The sequence below is a fragment of the Dasypus novemcinctus genome, chromosome 17, assembly GCF_030445035.2.
Source record: "Dasypus novemcinctus isolate mDasNov1 chromosome 17, mDasNov1.1.hap2, whole genome shotgun sequence".
Lineage (NCBI taxonomy): Eukaryota > Metazoa > Chordata > Mammalia > Cingulata > Dasypodidae > Dasypus > Dasypus novemcinctus.
In genome coordinates, this window is record NC_080689.1 from 18,186,521 (window position 1) to 18,207,579 (window position 21,059).

The 21,059-nt window shown below is 51.7% G+C and overlaps 1 protein-coding gene across 1 annotated transcript in view; it reads right to left on the reverse strand.

Annotated features, from left to right (window-relative positions):
* Positions 1-21,059, reverse strand: part of LOC101428818 (calpain-13) — a 389,789-nt gene that overhangs the window by 243,568 nt on the left and 125,162 nt on the right. The window contains exon 2 of the mRNA XM_071208756.1: positions 12,686-12,855. Coding sequence (XP_071064857.1) covers positions 12,686-12,855 — 170 coding nt within the window. The remainder of the gene's footprint in view (positions 1-12,685; positions 12,856-21,059) is intronic.

The following is a 21,059-nucleotide window of genomic DNA, read 5'->3' on the forward strand; positions in this document are numbered from 1 at the left end:
AGGCCGGAGGTGGAGAGGAGAAAGCAAAAGCTGGACCCGACACCTTGCTAGTCAGCCCTGCACCAAGTGCTGCTGCTGTCCCCTCCTTTTGCTCCCACTTCCACTGTCCCAGACCCGATCCTCACCCCTACCCTGGCACAATGCAATGGCCTCCGGACGCCTCTTCCCACCAATCCATTCCTACCTTCCCTTTCCACACTCATCTTCCTAAGACACCACCTTACACATGCGGCCCTCTCCCCTACCTTCCGTAGCTCCTGGGAATTAAAACTTGATTCTGAGGCAGGCACCCCAAGGCTTCCACCATCCCTGCAAGTCTGCAGCCTGCCTCCCGCGGTTCCTGGCGTGGGCTCTGATGCTGCTAACTGGGTCCTCGGGCCACCTCCTGCACCCTTCTCTCCCCTCCTGCCACCTTCCTGACCAGGGCTGCTGGAGCTGTAACCATCACGTAATATTTAGCTCAAGTCTGCTTCCTCCACTGTGTGTCTCCCAGGCTGCTGGGCGCCACCATTTCCCTTTCTGTGCAGCTGTGCCCCCTTCCTGGGTACAGCACTGCCTTCTCGTGGATAGGGACCACTCTCCACATTTTCATACTCCTGAGGGCAAGCTGCTCAACCTTCTTGAGTCCATTTCCTTGTCTCTAAAGCCAGGATCAGAGCATGTTGTTGTGAGACTCAACTGCGAGAACATATGTGTCTTCCATGTGTCAGCAAAATAGTCCAATCAATAAGTGTTGCTGCTTATGGACCAGGATTTATGTGCTAACACTGAGAATTCTTTTTCCAGTGAAGGTGATTTTAAATTCCCCGTGATGTGATCTTCTCTCTCTGTTGCAAGGATTTGGTCCCCCTCCTGCAGCCCCAGCCCCTGATGGTTGAACTACGGAGGTGTCAGTGGGGCCAGCTCAGTGGTCCGCTGACACTGATAAGCACAGTCTGGGGACGAGGCCTGTGCCAGGCTCTGAAATACACACACAAGTCAGCAGCCCTACCCTCCAGTGCCTCAACTGGGAGGGGAGATAGGGGGTGACACTGGGTAACGGGTGCTGCTCAGAGGTGGGTGTAGGCAGGGGCAGGAGAGTTGCTGAACTTAGTCTGAGGGGCCAAGATGTCTTCCTGGAGAGGGGACCCCTGCCCAAGCTCCCAAGCCAGAGTGGAGTGTGAACCATCCTGGTCCCGTCAGGCAGCTGCAACCACCGGGCCAGCCGGGGTGGGCGCGCTTCCAGAGGAGGGGTGGGAGACGAGGGGGGAGCCGGAGCCTAAAGCCATGGAGACGCAGGAAAGGCTGCAGATGAGGACCGGTGTGTGTGCACTTGGAAAGTTCTCTATGGTGGAGGTCTGGGGCTTGACTCCAGCAGGAGATGGATGGGGGCTGCTGCAGCCCCCAGGTGACAGGGACACCTGCCTAGCGCGGCAGCAAGGCCAGAGTCCAGGAGGTCTGCAGAAGGCAGACTGAGCAAAGCGCAGGGGAGAGAGGAGGCCGCGGTGAAGCCGAGGGTCTAGGCTTGGGTCAAAGGGTGCATAGAGGGGCCTGTCCTGAGATGGGGCAGACGACAGCCAAGAGGTGGCAGGCAGGCTCAGCGAGGTGGGGAATAAATAATGCCCACGGGATGAACCCAGGTGGGGAGGGGGAGGAGCAGGGAAGCAGCAGAACAGACACCCGGCTGGTTTCAGCTGGGGTCCAAGGTAGGTGCAGCTTGTAGGTGACAAAGGGTCACACTGATATAAGGGACTCCTGTTGGGGTCTCAGGCCTCTAGGGATACCTGCAAGGGGCATTTATTGATCTTGCGCTTCACTGGCAGAGACAGAAAGCTTGGCTGGTCCCCAGGGGAGCCCCCTCTTTTGCCACATCATCATGCTCAGTTATTTTTCGAGCCACCCTCAGGCCTGCAGTGGCGCTTGTCGCTCCATCCCACCGTCTCTCACCACGGGTGGCACGGAGGCTCCTGCCACAGCTTCTCCCACCCACAGCCGTCAGCACCTCTCCTGCTCTTTTCATCTCTTGTCAAACACATTGGGTGCTTCCCAGCCCTGGCCCTTACAGCACTCCGCCTGCTGGCCTTGGCTTCTCTCCCCAGAACCTTCAAAGTACAAATGTCACCAGGCATGGTGTTGCAATTGCTTCGCTGCTTATTTTGCTTTCCGGTTTTTAAAGCAGTTTGACACTCAGGCAAGTCAAACATTCGGTGACGGGAGCCAAGGCTGAGGCGGCGCCACCTCCCTCCCCGCGCCCCTTCCCCAGCTCCCGGCTTCATTCCAGGCTCAGCTCTGACTCACATGCAGCCACAGCAGTCCCACTCACAGGTGGGGGGACAGGGCCCTGAGCCAGGACCCCTCCAGATCACCCACTGTGCCCTCTCTCTCCTCTCTGGGAGCTGTCACCTTCTCTGGCCCACCTCCCAGACCTGCTTTTGCCTAAGGCTACGGTGGAGTGGAAGGATCATGGGTCTGAAAGCTAAAGCTGCTGTGAATACCAATTTTACTCTGACTACTAATAACCCCAGCTAACAGTCACTAATAACCCCAGTGAAGGGTCACTCATAACCACAGACAACAGTCACTATAGTAACCAGTCACTGTAATACCCACAGCTACCAGTCACGATAACAACACAGCTAACAGTCACTATAATAACCACAGCCAACAGTTACCACGGGCAATCAGGAGGTGAGTAGCAGCATGATCCCATTTTACAGACGAAGAAACCAAAGCTTGGAGAGTTTGAGAAATTCACCCAGAGGCACGGCTAGTAAGTGGAAGAGATGCTTTATCTCAAAGCCCACAAGGCTAGGAGACACTGCCCTGCCCCCTGGCTGACTAGTTACCTGGCCTGGGTCTCAGCTTCCTCGCTGTGCAATGGTAATGACTCGCTCATTCACCCAAAGGATTACTGAAGGCATCATGTGAAAGAGATGGAGAAGCACTTCGCAGAGTCTTGTGGAAATCAAAGGTGTGGGTGCTTCTTATTCCAAGGAGTTAGAAATTTTCCCAGTGTCCCAGTCCCAGCCTAAGCCTTGCCAGGATTCACGCAAGTTTATTCTGTGAGCCTGGCTCCTTCCTGGCATTAGACGCAAATGTGTTACATCATGTCAAGCCAAGCATCCCTGCTGGGGGGAAATGGTGCCTGCACATGACCACATCCTGGGTTTTAAAGGCATAAAAGTGCTCATGTTCCAACACCTTCTTCTGCTCTGAAAAGTAGGGGCCAGGCACTACTGTTTGCAGCAAAGCTGCCCAAATCCACGTGAGGTGCCAAAGCCAGGAACAAACCAGCTCTTCGGTAGCCATGTAGAATATATCCCAGGGCTTTCAGATAAGTGAAAAGACAGCAGCAAACCAGCCTACACTTGTATCTCAGCCCTGGGGGACTTCCACTGCAGGGAAGGCACGAAGGGACAGGGACAGCCGTGCAATAAAATGGGCAAGGCAGCAAGAAAAAGGACAGCGCTGATGGTTCTGCAAGACCCTCAGGTCCTGTTAGGAAGGGAAGTGGTTGCAGAAAGATCGGTCCAAGGGCTCCAGGAGGGGCGACGCTGCTGAGCTGGAGGGCGTTATGGTTCCGGAAATAGCTTCCAATATGATTCCATCCTTAAGCCGCTTGCTGCGCACTCTTACTGGCAGTATTCTCAAGTTAGATGACAGAGCTGGAAGGACCTTAATAGCCCTCTCCCATCTTCCTGTGAGGGCACGGCCATCCAGAGAGGCAAGGAGGCTGGACAACGTCTGAACTAGAGTCCAGGTCTTCCACGCTCAGTCCGCTGGTCCCCCCGTTCCACCATTCTGCCTCAAGTCATGGGATAAAATGGCAAAAATTAATCAGCCAAGGAACAGGTTATTGAGGAGGGATGACGATCCAGGGTTTGTGCTTGGGACTTGGGCAAAAAGCATGAAAGGATGAAGACAGAGGGGGCAAAACACCCACTGAGGCACTTCACAAAGAAGAAAATTTAAATGGCCAATAAACCAACAAATGGTGCTTGACTTCACCGATAAACAGTGAAAAACTGATAAACCACAATAAGATACCACCCCTTGGTCACCAGAAAGCCCCAAAAGAAAAAAGCAGAAATACCAAGTGTATTAGTCAGCCAAAGGGGTACTGATGCAAAATACCAGAAATGGGTTAGCTTTTATAAAAGGTATTTATTTGGGGTAAGGGCTTACAGATGCCAGGCCAGAAAGCATAAGTTACTTCCCTCACCAAAGTCTACTTTCACGTGTTGGAGCAAGATGGCTGCCAACGTCTGTGAGGGTTCAGGCTTCCTGGGCTCCTCTGGGTTCAGCTCCTCTATTTTCTCCACAAGGTCAGTTATAGACCACAAGGCTCTCTAGGCTTTGCCTCTCTCTACAAGGTCAGCTGTAGACTGTCAGGTGAACAACTCTGTCTCTTTCCCCAGGGCTCCAGCTTAAGATTTCAGCTTCCAACTCCAATATCCAAACTCCAACATTAAGAAACCCTTGCATCAAAAGCTCCAACTCTGTCCTTTGCCATGCCTTTTATCTGTGAGTATCCACCCCTTGGTGACATGGCCCTAATGACATGGCCCAATCAAAACCCTAATAATAACTCAATCACGCCCAGTAAGAGATCAGATTATAAACATAATCCAATACTGATTTTTGGGATTCATAACCATGTCAAACTGCTACACCAAGTGACTGGTAACAAAGACATGGAGCTATTGGAACTCTTGCACTTTGCTGGTGGGGGCTGAATCACTTCTAATCACTTTGTTCAACTATTTGGCAGCATCTACAGAAGCTCCCAGGGATATGTCCTACAGAAACAAATAAATGTTCGCCAAAAGACAAGAAGATTATTCACAGCAGTTCTATTCCTAATAGCCCCAAACTGGAAAAACCCCAAGTGAGCATTCATAGTAGAACTTACAAATTGTAACGTACTGAAATTGATTCATACAAAGAAATCCTATGCAGCAATGAGGATGAACAGACCATAGTTTGCGAAAGTGTGGATGAATTTCACATATGCAATTTTGCATGAGGGGAGCCACACACAAGAGTATATACTGTGGGATTCCATTTGTATCAAGTTCACTGATTTCCATGTTTGGTAAGGATCATAGCTACACATTGCAGGTGCTGACTGGGCAGTGGCATAAGGACAACTTCTCTTGATCTAGATGCTTGATCTAGGAACATGGGTGTGTTCTCTTTGGAAAACTTCTGCAAGCTGTACTTTTCTAGGTGTATGCTACTCTTTCATAAAAAGCTTGCTTAAGAAATGATGAAGAGATTCTGCTCTTAGGGCAGATTTTGATCTTGCAGGCAGATTTTAAAAGCCACTGAACTCAAAGAATTCAATGCAGCCCCTGAAAGATGCAAGGGCTGCAGCCAAAGTCAACAATGCCATCTTCTCCTCGTAGTATTAATAGCGTCACCCTTTCTAGAGCTTCCCATAACACTAAAGAGAGAACAGCCAGAATGCAGGGTACAAATCCAGGGTCTCCTCCTCAGCCCTTTGCCCCTGTCCTTTAAAAGTACACACCCAAAAACTAAATTAACAACAGAAAAGATAATTAAGCAAAGAGAGAGAATGGTATGGCATTCCCCTTGGTGTGACTGAAACCATGGGTCCACGGTTCAGGGCTTAATCTCACAGCTAGCAAAGGGAACATTCCTTCCCTGGTAAGTGATCCATAAGTAGGAAGGTGCTAGAGACCTGAGGAGGGCAGTTAGGTGAGTTCCTAATCATCCACCTGTGGGATTTACTCATTTGGGGAATGTAAGTTCGGTGAGAGGAAAGCTTTTGATCTGCTTTGTTTACTGATATATCCCTAATAGTCTGACATGCAATAATTTGTAGAATGAATTTCCCATGGCAAAATATTTCATTGTAAGCCAGTTTCCCAGCTTAGGCATTGAACACACTTGTACATTTCTTTCCACTGAGAATTCCCCCGGGCCGTGTGTGGTCAAGGAGGCAAACCCAGGGAGGAAGGGAAACCTGCCCTGGAACAAAGCCACTCGGTACCTTTAGAAGTCATCCCAGATTCTTCTTAGCATCCCTGCCTATCAGGATTTGGCCTGGGTGATAGAACATCAAATGACACTACTGATTCATTAGCTAATGGAAATACATGCCTCCCAGCAAGGTTAAAAGGTAATCATCAAATGATCTTAACTGGGAAACCTAGAATTCTCACGTATCACCTCTTCTCCTCACTCCACAAACACAATCACAGGTACATTCACACTCACTCACCAGACTCAAACATAACAGGGCTCTTATGTCTGTGAGAGAAAAACAACAACAACAAAAAATGGATGCAGAATCAGATGGGCTAAATTTGTTTCAGTTCCAGCACTGGCCTTGGGCAAGTCCTTTAACCTGCCCTGGAGTGAGTTTCCACCCCTAGATATCTGCTGCATCTGCTAGTCTGGCTCTTCTGCCCCCACCTCTGCAGCTCAGCACCAGCACTCAGACCTGAACCCCAGCAATGGGCCTGGGGATTGTGGTAGTTTGAGATTCTATGTACCCCAGAAAAGATCCTGTCCTTAGAGCTAATCCATTCCTGTGGGTGTGAACCAATGGGAGGTGGGACCTTTTGATTAGATCACTTCAGTTAAGGGCCTTAGATTCCATTACTTTAGTAGATCTTTTTTTTTCAAATTTCTCTCCCCTTCCCCTCCACCCCCAGTCGTCTGCTTTCTGTGTCCATTCGCTGTGTGTTCTTCTGTGTCCACTTGTATTCTTGTCAGTGGCACCAGGAAACTGGGTCTCTCTTTTGCTGCGTCATCTTGCTGCATCAGCTCTCCGTGTGTGCGGCACCATTCCTGGGCAGGCTGCACTTTTTTTGCACAAGGCGGCTCTCCTTATGGAGCGTATGCTTTGTGCATGGGGCTCCCCTATGCGGGAGACACCCCTGCATGGCGAGGCACTCCTTGAGCACATCAGCACTGTGCATGGGCCAGCTCATCACATGGGTCAGGAGGCCCTGGGTTTGAACCCTGGACCTCCTATTTGGTAGGCGGACACTCTATCAGTTGAGCCAAATCTGCTTTCCACTTTAGTAGATCTTAATCCTCTCACTGGAGTCCTTTATAAACAGGATGAATACGTGGAGAGACAGGCACAGGAACAGAAGAACCCAGAGAAGCTAGGAGAGAAAGCCCCAGATGGAGCAGCCAGAAGCCAAGAGCAATGAGACCGCAGATGCCGCCACGTTGCCCTGCCATGTGACAGGAGTCCAGGATTCCCGGCAGCCATGTCTCCAGGGAGAAAGCTTTGCCTGATGCCTTGATTTGGACATCTTTCCTAGCCTCGAAACTGTAAGCTTATAAGTTAATAAATCCCCAGTGTAAAAGCCAGCCTGTTTCTGTTACATTGCCTCAGCAGCCTTCAGCAAACTAAAACAGGGAAAAAGGAGTCAGATCTCTTTCCCAGGTCCCCAGCAGCTCCTTTCCCTCAGGACCAGTTCTTGCTTCTAGACTCTCCTGCCTTGCCTTAAAACAAGCTCTCCAGTGTAAGACAACACCCAGTGCCAAGGACACCGGCGCCTTACAGCCAAGATCCTGTGTCACACTCGACTCCCTTGGGAGAGCCCCCAGTTAGTACACGTTTGGTTCTGTACCATTATCCACCCTTCGCTCAGGGCAGGGCACACTGCAGCTCCCTGCCGCCATCTTGCCCAGTGCTATCTTGGCCCCATCCCTGCGTAGGAGCTCCCAAAATGTGGTCCTGGCCAGGGTTGTGCTGCTTAGGGCATCTCCCAGAGCTGCCGGGGTGCGGGCACAAGGACAGCATGACAGTGAAAACACCCCACCGTTTACCCAATTAGCACCAAGCTCCTTATCCTGAATCCAAGACTGTGCCACGAGACTACAAGCTCCCTTCCAGAACTACTCCCCCCACCCACTCGTCCCCTTGATTATCTCCCCATCCCAAGCAAACCGGACCGTTTCCTACAAAGTGCCATGGCTCTTCCACTTCTCTTTGCTTAGGCTGTTCCTTCACATGGAAGACCTACCACCTGCCAAAACCCTGCCTGTCTCCCTCAGTTCCAGCCCCTGTGCCATCTCCCTCCAACCGCCTCCTCACTCCCACACACCTCTGAGTTCCTTCTCCTCCATGGGCCAGTCTACTGCTGTTTTGTCTCCTTCACGGGGCAGCTCCTAACTCCTGTCTGTGCTACACGGCCAAGACAGAAGTACCTACACTCACACTGGGGCCAGGCAGTCTGGTAAGGTAAGTCTGGGAATTAAAACCAGAATCAAGGTTCCAGCCTGGGTGTGAGTCACATTTGAGAACAGGAATCTGTCCCCTGTCCATCCCTTCCACTTGACCATGAGCTCCTGGCCAGGGGGAGCCAATTCCCAGCACAGAGCTTGGCACCTGGTAAACGGTGTGTAAACGCATTGGATAAAGGAATCAGTAAATGAATCAATGAGATGCAAAATCCAAGGATAAAGTTGGTGGGCATGAACTAGAAAACAAGGGGCGCATGCGCGGGTAGTTTGTCCAGATGAATTCTCATCATCAGGGTTTGGTGCAGCTGACCCCTCTTGGAGGCTGAGCAGTTGACCCTTGGAGAAATCTCCCTGAAACTCCAAGAGTGAGTTGTAGAGGGGGGCCTGCAGGCGCAGCGCTGAAGGAACCAGGGGGCTGGGGATGCAAAGGAAGCCTGGCCTAGACACACCCCCACCCCTGCCTCTGGGACACTCATCCCCCTCTCACTGGTGACAAAGCACCCCGGGCTGAGGCACCGTAGGCGGTTCTGCGAACAGCTGGCTGGGACCTGCGGGCAGGCAGCCAGCCCAGCTCTCCTGTGGGGCCATTTCCAGGGTGCTCAGAAACTCCTCCCACCCTTCGCCTCCTCCCACAAAGCTCCCTGAAAGGCAGAACAAAGCACGCTCAGAGCCACCTTCAACAGGCTCACAAACTCCTGCACTGAAAAGCGGTACGCAAGAGGGACCAGAAGGTAGCAGAGGAGGCTGGCTTGTTGACAAAAGCCAGGTGTCCCCGATGGGTTCCCCCACTCCCACCCGCCTGGAGGCAGAGTCTGTAACTCTGCTGAGCTGGTAGAATACCCTTGATTCTGAGGGAATATGAACATTTTTCATGCTTAGCCATTCCCGCCATAAAGATTTTTATCCTATTACCGCTATGTGACGAGTGCAAGCAGAGAAATGATGATGATCTCTGGCAGCCATTCCCACCGAGTAAATACAAGGCGGGAGCACCGTGATCAAAGCCTGGGCCGCTGGCCCTTCATTTCCCAGGAGGAAAAGGAGTAAAGGAAAAATGTCTTCCTGGTGAGATGTAGCCAAGTATGGAATTTTCCCTCCAGGCAAGTGATGGACGCCCCGCTGCCTGAGTCACTTACCACTGCACTGGACACAGGCCCAAAGAACATGCTGAGGGCAACAATCAGACGCGGCAGGGCCAGAGGAGGTGGCCAGGGAGGTGTCCGTGGCTCTAATTCCTCCCAGCCCACAGCGCATGGTCTGGGTCCACCGTGCCACCTGCTCCCTACAGCCAGAGCAACCCCATAATAAGCATTGCTAGGCAACAGCAAAACTACATTTGCTTTATCAAATATTTCCCCCTTCTCCAGGGATGAGCGCCCCCTTGATGGCTTGTCTGCCAGATGTTTCGTGTGCTCCTCGGGTGGCAGCAAATCCAGCTGCCGTCACCGGATGGGGTGATGCGGTGGGAGGGGGGGCGACTGGACTGTCTGCTGGACCTAGTTGAAGGTCATTCCCCCTTCTCCTGAAACATGAATGCCCACCCTCCACCTGCTGACACACAGAGCCACGTCTTGGGACTCCACAGGACTGGCCGGTGCTCTGGAAGTGAAGGCTCCCCTCTGAATCCGGGGCCCTGAGGGGAGAGGCTAGGGCTAGGTCGTTATCTGACGGCCACTGCCGGTGGCCTTGCCCTACTGCTCTCCTGTGGCCTGACTGGGGCTGAGGAGGCTGAGCCATGGCAAAGGCGCATCCAAGGACTAACGCGGTGGGGTTTTGAGAATCATTGTCAAACCTTAGGTCAGCCGTGGGTGGGCAGGGGAAGACCGCTGACCCCAAAGTGTAACTGGGTGGGGACTCCATTTGAAAGTGGAGAAAGCCTCCCTGGGAGCCACACTGGATGTGGGAACCACTCACTGCCCAGCAGGGAAAGGGCGTTCAAAACTGCCCCCAGGCCTCTCACAAAACACCCTAGCCCCAAGGGCCACAGGACCAAGAGGGAAACAGTACATGTGGGAAATGTACCCCCAGGCTCTCCGCGGTGCCAAGCTACCACTTGCTAGTAAGACGTTCCACCACGCTGTCAGTACCTTCGGCTGTTGAGTCAGCGCAGCTGCCAGCTAGGGGAGAACTTCTACAGCCTTCCTTCCTCCAGGCTCCCAGCTCCTAAGCCTTCACTCCAGCCCCGCCCTCTCTGCAGCGCTTACTCTAATGCTTAGCTAATAGTTCTCGGTCCAGGCGCTGTCCAAACGCATCCTATAAATCAGAATCCAATTACTGTGGTAAGAAAATTGGAAGCAAATTTAATAAGCTCAGACCCCTCCCACTGGCTGTTTCTTTACTCTTTCAGTAATGAGAACTCTTTAAAGGAAAAAAGCCCTTTTCCTTTAACTCTCTCCCGTTTCCTCAAAAGAGGTCCCTGAGGATTGAAGGATAACAATGCTCCCCTTTTCCCCTCTGCACACAGGGCAGGTGGTCAGCTGTCTTTCCACACCGCCTCTCCCTTTCATTTGGTCAGCAATGTCCAAGGAATTCCCAGCATGCACCGGGCACTGTAGTAGGTGCTGCCCAAGTGTCACTCACCCTACAGGGCAATGATGGCAGAACCTTGGGTGCAAGGCATGCTGGGAACACAAAGGCCGGGGAAGGGGGGCCAAGGCCTGCATCGCTGGGGTCATACCCCCACCACAGAGCCAGGAATCCAGTGGGGCCAGGGCTCACGGGGTCAGGAGTGGCCCCTCAGCAGCAGCTTCTCAGCAGTGGCAATGCTCATTGCCAGAAGGACAGTGGGACATGGGCCCTGTAGTTGAAAGATCTGGGGGGAATAGGGGGGCAAGAAAGAACCAGAGAGGCCAAAAGTCTCCAGAGGGGCTGAGACAGAAGTCGGGTCACCAGGACCAGAGGCACAGAGGACAGGGCTGCAGCTCTGGGCAGGAAGGGGCCTTGTTCCGGGCCCCTCTGTGCTTCTCGAACCGCATGAGAAACCCCTGCAGCGCTGCTTAAAACACAGATCGCTGGGCCCTCCCAGAGCTTCCAAAGCAGGAGCCTGGGGTGAAGCTCAGGATTTGCACTGGTGACAAGTGCCGGGGCAAGGCTGCTGCTCTGCAGCTCTGGGGAGCTCTGAGCTGCTGGAGGCCCTTGATATTCAAAATGTGGGTGGAGGCCAGCCCTGCCCCAGGCCTGCCAATCAGAGTCCAGTTTTAACAAGACCCCCAGGTGATGGGTCTGCCCTTGCAGGTGAGAAGCACTTTAGACTGCCGAGAATCACACGGGGGGGGGGGGCCTTGGCCTTTTTAAAAAGCTCCCCAAGTGATTCTTGCAGGAAGCCCCACTTGCCAACACCGAGGCTCATGACCAACCCTCCCCTCCCACGGAGCTGGGGGTTACAGCTCCTCTCGTTCCTGCTTCTCTGGCATCAGGTCTCACCGTCAAGCCCATCTCTGGCCTTCCCTGGTGTCCTTCCCACCCCACCCCCACTCCGGGGAACTCAGCCATCCTCCCAATGCCCCTCCCCGGTACTTGACACACTGATGCTTGCTCAGCTACCACTTGGTTGTGTCTCTTGCCTGAGCATCTTCAGTTGTCCTAGAGAACCCTCACCCCCTTCCAGCCCGGCAGCGTCACCTGCCCAGATACCCAGTCTAGAACAACAATGGAAACTATTTTAGTGTTGTCAATGTACTAGGCAAGTACTTGACGTGTCTTTTATTCGCTCCTTACAAAAACCTAAGGAGGTGGTATCGTTGTTCTTATTTTACAAAAGAGGTACAAGGAAGCCAGGCACCCACCTCGGCCAGGACTGGAAACTGGGTGGTCTGAGCCCAGAGTCTGTGGCCTTGACCCCTGGGCTGCAAATGTGACCTCCTCCCATTCCTGGGGACGGCGCTCATCACGCAGAAGCTGCAGCAATAGTTCTCACAGACCCTAAGCCCCCCAGGGACAAAGTGCCAACTTCTGGGGGCCACAATAAGAGCAGACAGCGGGACCACAGCAAGCGAGGGGACCCTCTGACCTCTCCTCTCACACAGCAGAACAAACACGGGCTGTCAAAGCAAGGACTTCTCCCACGACAGAAGAGATCACCAAACTGTCATCCCCGGGCCTGCCCGCCCTGCACCCCGAGGCTGAAGGCCTGGCCGGGCTGGGGAAATCTACCCAAGAAAACAGCCCTGCCTGCAGCCAGCACCTTCAGTGCTCTGTGCTTTCATGGGAAGAGTCACCGAGGGTGGCCACTGGGTTAAGGGGCAAGGTGCAGGTGAAGGAGGCCCCACCCCCCAAACTCCCGGGGGAAAGTGAGGGGCCCCAAGATGGGTCGCAGCAGTGAGCAGTGCAGGCTGTCTCTAGGCACCCTTTGGTGTCCAGTTGGCAGCAGGTGGTTTCCTGTCCCAAGCAGGCCCTCAAATGAAGTCCCCTGCTGAGCCCTCCTTTCTGCAGGGAGGGGTGTGGGGGGTAACGAAGCGTCTGCAGAAGGAAGTACCTCATGGGGCGGGTGTCGGGGATGGCCCGGTTGCTGGAGATCCGCTCGCTCTCCCGCTGGTTGAACGCGTACAGCTTGTACGGATCGTCACCAACACGCCACTTTTTGGCATTCAGGTATTTCCGCTCATCGAATTGCTCCCACAGGTCATCCCAGTCAACGTCCGGGGGCTGCAAGACAGAATGGGGGTCTGTGAGAACGGCTCCTGCCCTCCCCCAGCCCCCTCTGGCCATCTACCCGGCTCGAACTCGGGACCGCTGTCCACCGAGGCCTGGCTTAGTCCCGCAAGGCTCGGCTCTACGACGGGGACAAAGGTGGGACACGAACAGAACCGGCAGCCACAGGGCGGCAGGCAGAGCCACGACAGCAACAGCAGCTCGACAGCAACAGCAGCTCGGCTCTACAGGGCTCTAGGGACCTGGCGCTGCCCCAGGGCCATTCCTCACACACTTCTGCAAGCAGGCCCCTGAGATGGATCTTTCTTACATTCCTACACTGGAGATGAGGGAGAAGCCTCAATAGGTCGTAGCGTCTAATTAGGAAGTGGCAGGGTGGCGACGTGGTCCAGGGCACGCTGAGCACATGTGGTCTGTCTGGGACTCACTGGCCTAAAAGTGCTGGCGCTCAGGAGGAACCCAATGACCACTCACTCCAGCACCACGGGGACGGCGGCGACCAGAAGGAGGCAATCCGTCTGCAGTGGGGTGCCACCCACCAGCCCCCCTGCCCATTCCGTGCATCCCCCCGGCCCACGTAGCTGAGTATTTTTAAGAGAGCCAGCTGAGGGTCTGGGTTGCCAAGCCTCGCCAAGCTGGATGCTGGCCTTTGGTGGCCACTTCCCAAAGGACGTTAGTGCTGTCCCCAGAGGGGAGAGCCAGCCTGCAGCCAGCAAAGCTCAGCCAAAGGCAGATATGAGGGGCCCCGAGCCTGCCTGCGCATTCCTCTCAGGCACACGCTGATCTTATCCGGTAACTCATCTCCCCTCTCTCTCTATCTCCTTTTGAAACAGCATTCTCCTGCTAATAGCACAAAATGAAGCTTTGCAAACCAGTGATTTTTATCCAATAATTGATTTTATGAATGTCCTATGATACTGCTGCGACAGGAACATGCTAGGGGGAGTTTGGGTGGAGACAGAGCAGCAAGAGGAGGGGAAACTCTTCACCTGTGCCGTGCAGCGTCAGGGTCTGACAGCTGTCACTCCTGGCTGGAACGTCACCCCGGGGTGATCCCGCCACCTCAGGCTCCTGGGCAGGGCAAGGGGTCCCCAACTGTCTCCCATGAGCTCGTCTCCCCTTTAATTCATTGACATTCTCTAAATAGGGTGCTCTGTGCTAAGGAAGGGGAGATGTGGACTCAGAATGCCCTACCACTCGAAGGGCTTGCAGTGCTGGGAAGAGACACACAGGAAGAACCCTGTGACACAGTGCAGGACAGGCTCAGCCCACAGGCTCGACAGCAATGCCTTCAAGCAGTGAGATTGAGGGAAGTGAGGGAAGGCTTCTTGGAAGAGGTGTCAAATGAAGTTAGATTTTGAAGCATGGGTAGTTTTTACTTTGTGCAGAATGAAAAGTCATAAAGGCAGAAAGGCTGAAAAGAGGTGAATCTTCCCGGGGATGGTTGGCTCAAGAACATGGAGTTTGGATGTGGACCACCAAGAGGGCAAGAGGGAAAGCAAACTCAGGGATAAAGCTGGGCAGTGGGGAAGACGTCTCTGGCCATGTGTGCAGGAGGGAGGGGAGGGAAGAGAAGAGGCCATGGAGACCAGCTGGGTGGTATCTGCTAATCCTACAGGGGGGAAGGGAAGGGGCCTGCTGGGTCCCAGGGGAATGGTTCCATCCATTCCACAGAGCAGCAGGTGGAGGGGCAGGCGCCCATGGGGAGGCACAAGGGGCTGGCAAGAGGGGGGATGCAGGCAGAGTACATGGCCTCAGGTGAGCCCCTTTCTCACTATTCACACCAAACAGGGGCACAGGGCTAGGAGCGCACAGGCTGGTAGCCTGGCTCGTGCCACCCCGCCGAGCAGCTGAGCATCCCTAGCTGCCTTGACAGGGTCTGCCTTCTTGGAGATGGCACTAGGAGAACTCAGCTGGAACTCTGGCCCCAGAAAGCTTAGATCCCGAGCAGCTACCAGGCTGGCAGGAGAGTGTGCAAACACCCAGCTGGGGCCTCCTTGGAGGCACCATTCCCTTCAGATTGTCAAAAGTACAGGGCTCGTTTCCATGCCCACTGAGACCCACCGAGGGGGAGCTGCCTGCATTGGGAGCCTGGTTTTCCTTGGTGATACTGAATGTATTAATCAATAGTGAAGGTACATTTAAGATAAGAACTACAAACATTTGAGCAGAAATTTATATTTTATAAAGCAGCTTTCACATATTTTCTCATGTAATCCTCATACACCATCAATTTATATAGGGAAGAAGAGGTATAGGGAGGTTAGGTGGCCTTCCCAAGGTCACAGAGAGGTTGGGTGGCTCTCGCAAGGTCACAGGAGTTAGGTGGCTTTCCCAAGGTCACAGAGAAGTTAGGTAGCTCTCCCAAGGTCACAGAGAGAATAGGCAGCTCCCTAAGGTTGCCACCAGGCCTCCCAATGGTATGTTCTTTCTTCCCATGAACAGAAACAACAAAGGGTGTCTTCTCTGTTCAGTCTGAGTGAGCAGACAAAGTCCTCCTCGAGGACCCGCAGAGAGTCCTTGCAAGGCAGAATGCCAGTCCAAAGGAAGGGCCAGCTGCTCTTTCCCTCCTTGCCCGCAAAGAGCGGGCTGTAGCCTTCCTGGGCTCTATGAAGGGTCACTGACTTGGCCCAGTACTTCCAGAAATAAGCTAGGCGGTGGCTTCCAGGCTCTTGAACCCGCCTGAGGGTCCAGAGCGCCCCCGATGGTGGTGGGCTGGGCTGCCGCCCTGGCTACCCGTTCGCAAGGCGCTGCCCTCCGCCCTGACTTTTTTTTATGATGTGCTATGCCATGTCTTGGATTGCTTCCTGGCAAAATCTGAGCATCTGGAAAAGCTTCTCAAATGCTTTCACAAATTTTCTTAGGCACAGGAAGCAACATTCTTCTCAGAAACAGCGAGCTGTCAGGAGCCCTGCACCCTGGCCTGGAAATTTTCTGGCACTCGTCATCACCCAGAGTCCCCAAGTGGAGGTCCCACTTGATTCTGCTGACCAGGATTATTCAGTCTGGGAGGGGGCGTGTTTCAAAAGACACTCAGATGCCACAAACGGAAAACAAAGACATAATCATCTGGAACTCAGGAAACTATTTTGTCTGATGAAGTCTGTCAAACTCCTGGCCAAATTTGGCATCAAAAAGTAAAGCTCAAAAGCACGTCTGTCAAGTTACTTCATTTCTTTCTTCCCAACATGCTTCCATGAGAAATCTTGAATCCGCCTTTCTCCAGCCTTCTCTGAGGCTGTTTCCTCTCACTCCATTTTCAAGCCAGTGACTTGTCTAGGAAATCATGGTGTATCTTCCCCTTCTGTTAAGTTCCGAAGCTGCCACTATATTCCACTAAAGCTTTTGCCTCCTTCGCTTCTTTCTCTGATTTGGTACTAATAGTCTTCTCTTACTGTCTACATTGTTTTTCTTTTTCACCTTTAAAAGGAGAAAATCTCTATCCCTTGATAAAGCTTCTATTCTACTCTGAATTTTGCCTTATCCATAACAGAACTTGTGAATCGTTCCCTACAATAAAATAGCTAACGTTATTGAGGGGGGTGGCGGGCAGGGGGAGTGCTTACCATATGGTATAAATATTTACATTAATCTTCATAGTAGATACCAATATTATACCATTCCCATTTCATAGTTGGGACAACTGAGGCATAGAGAGGTTGAGTCCCATGTCACACAGCTAGTAAGCAGTAGAGACAAGATTTGAATTCAGTTCCCATGCTCTTCACCAGTAGGCAACATTGCCTAATTAAAGCCTCCCTGCCATTTTCTGGGTCATCGTCAAAGATTCACTATCTATGTTTCCCATCATTTTTCTCTGTTAAGTCTTCCTTTGCTTTGGGATCCTCTCCCATCAAAGGATATCTGCACTGCCCTTCACCGCCACCCCAACTGTTTGCCACGCTCCTTGCTGGTCAAACATTCTTCTCCCAGCAGTGAGGTTTGTTGCTGGCAGCCAAGGCAAGAGAAGGCAGCACTCTACAGGAGGACTGCTGCAGGAAGGTGGGAATGTGCTAGTAGTCTAAAGGAGGAGAAGGTCAGAATTGAAAAAAATGACATGATTTTTATGATAGAACTCACGTATCCATCCAATATTTGAAACCCTGATGTAACATCCTTCATAACATCCCATGGGCTCCAGGCTGGGTCCAGCCAGTGACGTCAAGGTCCCAAGTAGCCCATGCGCCACCCCCAAGGGCCTGCTCGCTACTAGAGGTTTCCTTCTTATATTGGATCAGAATCTGTCATCAGGTAGTATCTCCCTGTTGGACCTGGCTTTAGCCCTTGGGCCAATTAGCACATGTCTAATCTTTCTTTTTTATAATTGACCTTCAGATATTTGGTGCCAGCTCTTGTGTCCCCCAAGTCTTCTAGTTCCTACTACCAACCTAAAAGACTTGCAACTCAGAAAAATTCAGACGGATGCATGTAAAACATGCACCAAAGGGCTGAGGCGAACCGGGGCAACCCAAGTCAGATGGGCTTCGCCAAGAACTGAAGTCTCTGGAAACCCTTTGTTACCTGGGGTTCAGAAGGAGGACAATGCTCACCGAACAGGCTAAGCAAGGATTCTTAGAAAGAAGCTGTTCTGGGGGAAGGCTGCACCAATGGCAACACCTGCCATTTCTAAGGCACTGAGGGCACACCAGGCACTACACTATTTTTTCTTTATTTACGAGAGGGCTCTTCTCCCCTCTTCTCGCATTTCCAAGGAGAGGACTTTCAAACCCCATGGAGGGGAGTGCTGGGAGCAGTAAACACTCACAGTCTTCTCTCCACCAGCCTGTGCTTCCACTGCCCCGGGCATGGTGGAGCAGGTTGCTCGGCTTGTCCCTATGAGGGCACACACCCCAGCCTGCTTTCTAGAAGCAAGCCCCTTGTCTTCCATATGGCCGTTGGGATAAGTGGATTTGGGGTCTGCTCCACCGTCTCTCTCCACAGGCACACCTGAGTGGGCTGGTCCCTAGGTCTAGATTCGAAGTGGTAAATAGGAAGCCCACGTCGTTCTCAGGCAATTCCACCTTTGACAAGCCAGCTGTTACCGAAAAGCCTTTCCTCCGGGGTCAGAGGGTGCATGCCCGCCTAGGGTGATAACATCAGTTGGTTTCCCTTTTGTTTACTGATCCTGTGTGCTTCCCTTGTGAGACCCCAGAAGGAAATAGTGAGCAAGAGGCCCCTCTAATTGTTTCTAACCCTCACAGACCCAATATGCAGTAGACAATCATCCCTATTTTACAAATGAGAAAACGGAGGCACAGGGAGAATAAATGATTTGTTCAAGTTCAAGTCACTGGGAAATGTGCGTCTCAAAGCCTCTCCCATCTCCCCTAGTCTCAGCAGAACCAGTTTATAAATCAGCTGTGCAGCACTGGAGTTCTCATCTACATGCACCCCAGGTTATTTCCAGAACCACTGCCTCTCACTTCCCAGCACGACTCCAGGAGCCCCTGCTCTCCTTCAGCACATCAGCAGGAGGCTTCTGCTCCCAGAGTTCTGTTCCAGAAGCAGGGAGAACAGATATTCTCAGGGGACCTTTTGCTAAATACAACTAACTAGATCCTGGATAATTTCAACAAACATGTTTTCAATACACTACTGGGTCTCTGGATGGAAAATTTTCAATGTGGGATGAGGGATAAAACCAGGGGAACAAACAGGGTGCTAAACCAGAGCTTAGAGAGTTGAATGGCAAGCAGGGGCAAAATGTGGGGCTGTCCTGAGATTAAAAGTCATTGAGAAATTGGACCGTGGGTGCCAAAAGGTGGAGCAGCTGTACCATAATTAAGCCTCCAAGAAGGGGAATGAGTGCTCCCAGATCAGTTGCACCCCTGGCTCCCTGCAGAAGCAAATGTCAATTCTCTCTGGAGAAAAGTCAATCCAATTTAGGATTCCCACAAAGCTCATCAAAAGATTAAGTCACAATTAAAAAATTACCAGACACACAAGGAAAGAGATTACTATAAGTGAGAGTCAGCAGAAAGAAACTAAACAGATTTAGATCCTCCACAGACTTCAGGTACAGGAATTATCATATACAGAAAAAACCACAACTGTAAATAAAGTGTTTAAAATATGGAATAAAAAATAGCAAAGAACAAACTACTAACAAAATGGCCAGGTAGATTTGGAAAAAACAAAACAAATAGCACTCTTATAAAAGAATAGTACAATTATTGAAAGTCAATACTAAACAGGCCGAGGAAAAATTCTCATAATCTGCAAAGGATTGTCATGGAATAATATCATTTTTATAAGTAGCCAGGCCAATTATATTGTTCCCATTTCACAGATGCGAAAACTGAGGCTCCAGGAAGCAAAGAAGCTTGCACAAAACCACCCTAATGGTGAATTCAGTGCAGAGACCCTACCGCAGGATTCTTTACCTCAAAACGTGTCTTCCTTCCACATCACCTGAGGTTCCACTCATCCATGGGGTCACTTTTATCCCCTGCTCGATGGTCACAAGATGCAAAAGTATGTGCTCAACCCCATACTGTTCTGTGGCCCACCCAGGTGTGGCGTGACCCTGTTTTCCCAAGGGCCAGCCAAGAGTGAGGAGTTACGCATGACCCCTCGTCACTCTAACACTGCTAATTTAAGCCGCACCTGGCGCAAACATCGGGGGCCATTGTTAACAGACCCCCCCCCCCCACCAATGTGCAGGACAAGCTCAAACTGCAAAGGAGGGGCAGGTCAGCTCTTCACACACCCGAGCTCATGACAAAGAAAAGCCCCGGAAAATCCTTTTCTCTCAGCGAGGGACAGCACATCAATTATGAATTATTAGATAAGATCTTCATTTTAATATCTCCAGCATGTATTATCACCTCTTCCTCTCACTGGAATTCCGTCTTGGGAGTTATTTAACTGATGTGCAGAAATCTAAATTTAATTTATTATGATCTAACTCACTTTAGAAGCCAAATCACCCCACACTGGAGAAGGATCAAGTCAATATCCCACTTGGCTTTCTATTTATCTTCCCCAGGATTCTCTCTCTTTCTCTTTAGTAGTCATTTTATCTTGGGTGCTGGTAATAAATTTACATTTTCCTTAGAATTAGGCAATTGCTCCTTCAATGTTATGGTTTAATGGTTTGGATTAATTATATGAAAGTCATTTCTTAAAGAGTTTGATAGATGGAATGGATATATAATAGAGGAGGAAAGGGTGATTTCTCAGACCAAATGAGGTAGCATATAATTTAGTGGGGATGAGTTTACTCTTCTATTCCACCTCCTTCTGCCCTTTTCCCCCACTTCCCCATACACACACACCTCCTTGCCCCAGAACCAGCTGTCCAGAAAATTCATCTACCAGCCTGGACGCCAAGGCCAAGACTCCTGGCTAACGCTGGCTCCTTCCTCCGCTGGACGTCATTTAGTCTCTGGCAACAAGAACAACTGCTGCCTAACTCTCTCCTCCCGGCACTGCCTTACCATATGCTCCCCCCGCCCCCACCCCAATTCTACACTGCTCGAAAATACAACCTGGAGGGAAGCTTCCAGCCGTCTGAAAGAAGAAAAGTTCCAACAATTATTATAATTGCCTGAAAATCCCAACTGTGAAATATAATATGATTAACCAAATGGACAGAAGCCCAGTTCTGTTTCTGGAATAGAGGGGGTAAAAAAGAAACCTCACACAATTTGGGCCTTGTATGGAGATTAATTTTGCTTCCTAATTGTGTGAGAGGGAGGGGCCAGAAAAGTGTAAGTCAGCGTGACTGAGAGAGAGGGTGTGCGGGTGGCCCCGTGCACGAGCCCGGGCCCGTGAGCTCTCACACGGTGTGTCTGCTGCCCTACTGACCTCCCTGAAAATTCCACCTCCCAGGGCTGCTTCATGGAGACAGACATCTCAAATCACCTGCGGCTTAAAGAACAGGTCTCCATCGCTGGTGGGCATGAAGTCCAGGGGTGAGGCCACCGTAGTTTAGTGGCTGGCCCTCCCCCACTGTTTCTTTCTGCACCCCCTTCTCCTTCGTGCTCAAATGATGGAACATGAGGAGCCTCTGACTCTTCAAGCTCTGGTTCCCAGAGATCAAGAAGTCAAAATGGGAGGGAGCCAGATATCCACACAGCACTCGGAGAAAGAGGATTTGGTGGCGAGGATAGTGGTGCAGGCGGGTGGGTTTATACATGATCAGCCCTGGAGGAGAGCAGGGTCTAGCCGGAGCAGCCAGTGCCCAGAAGAGGCCA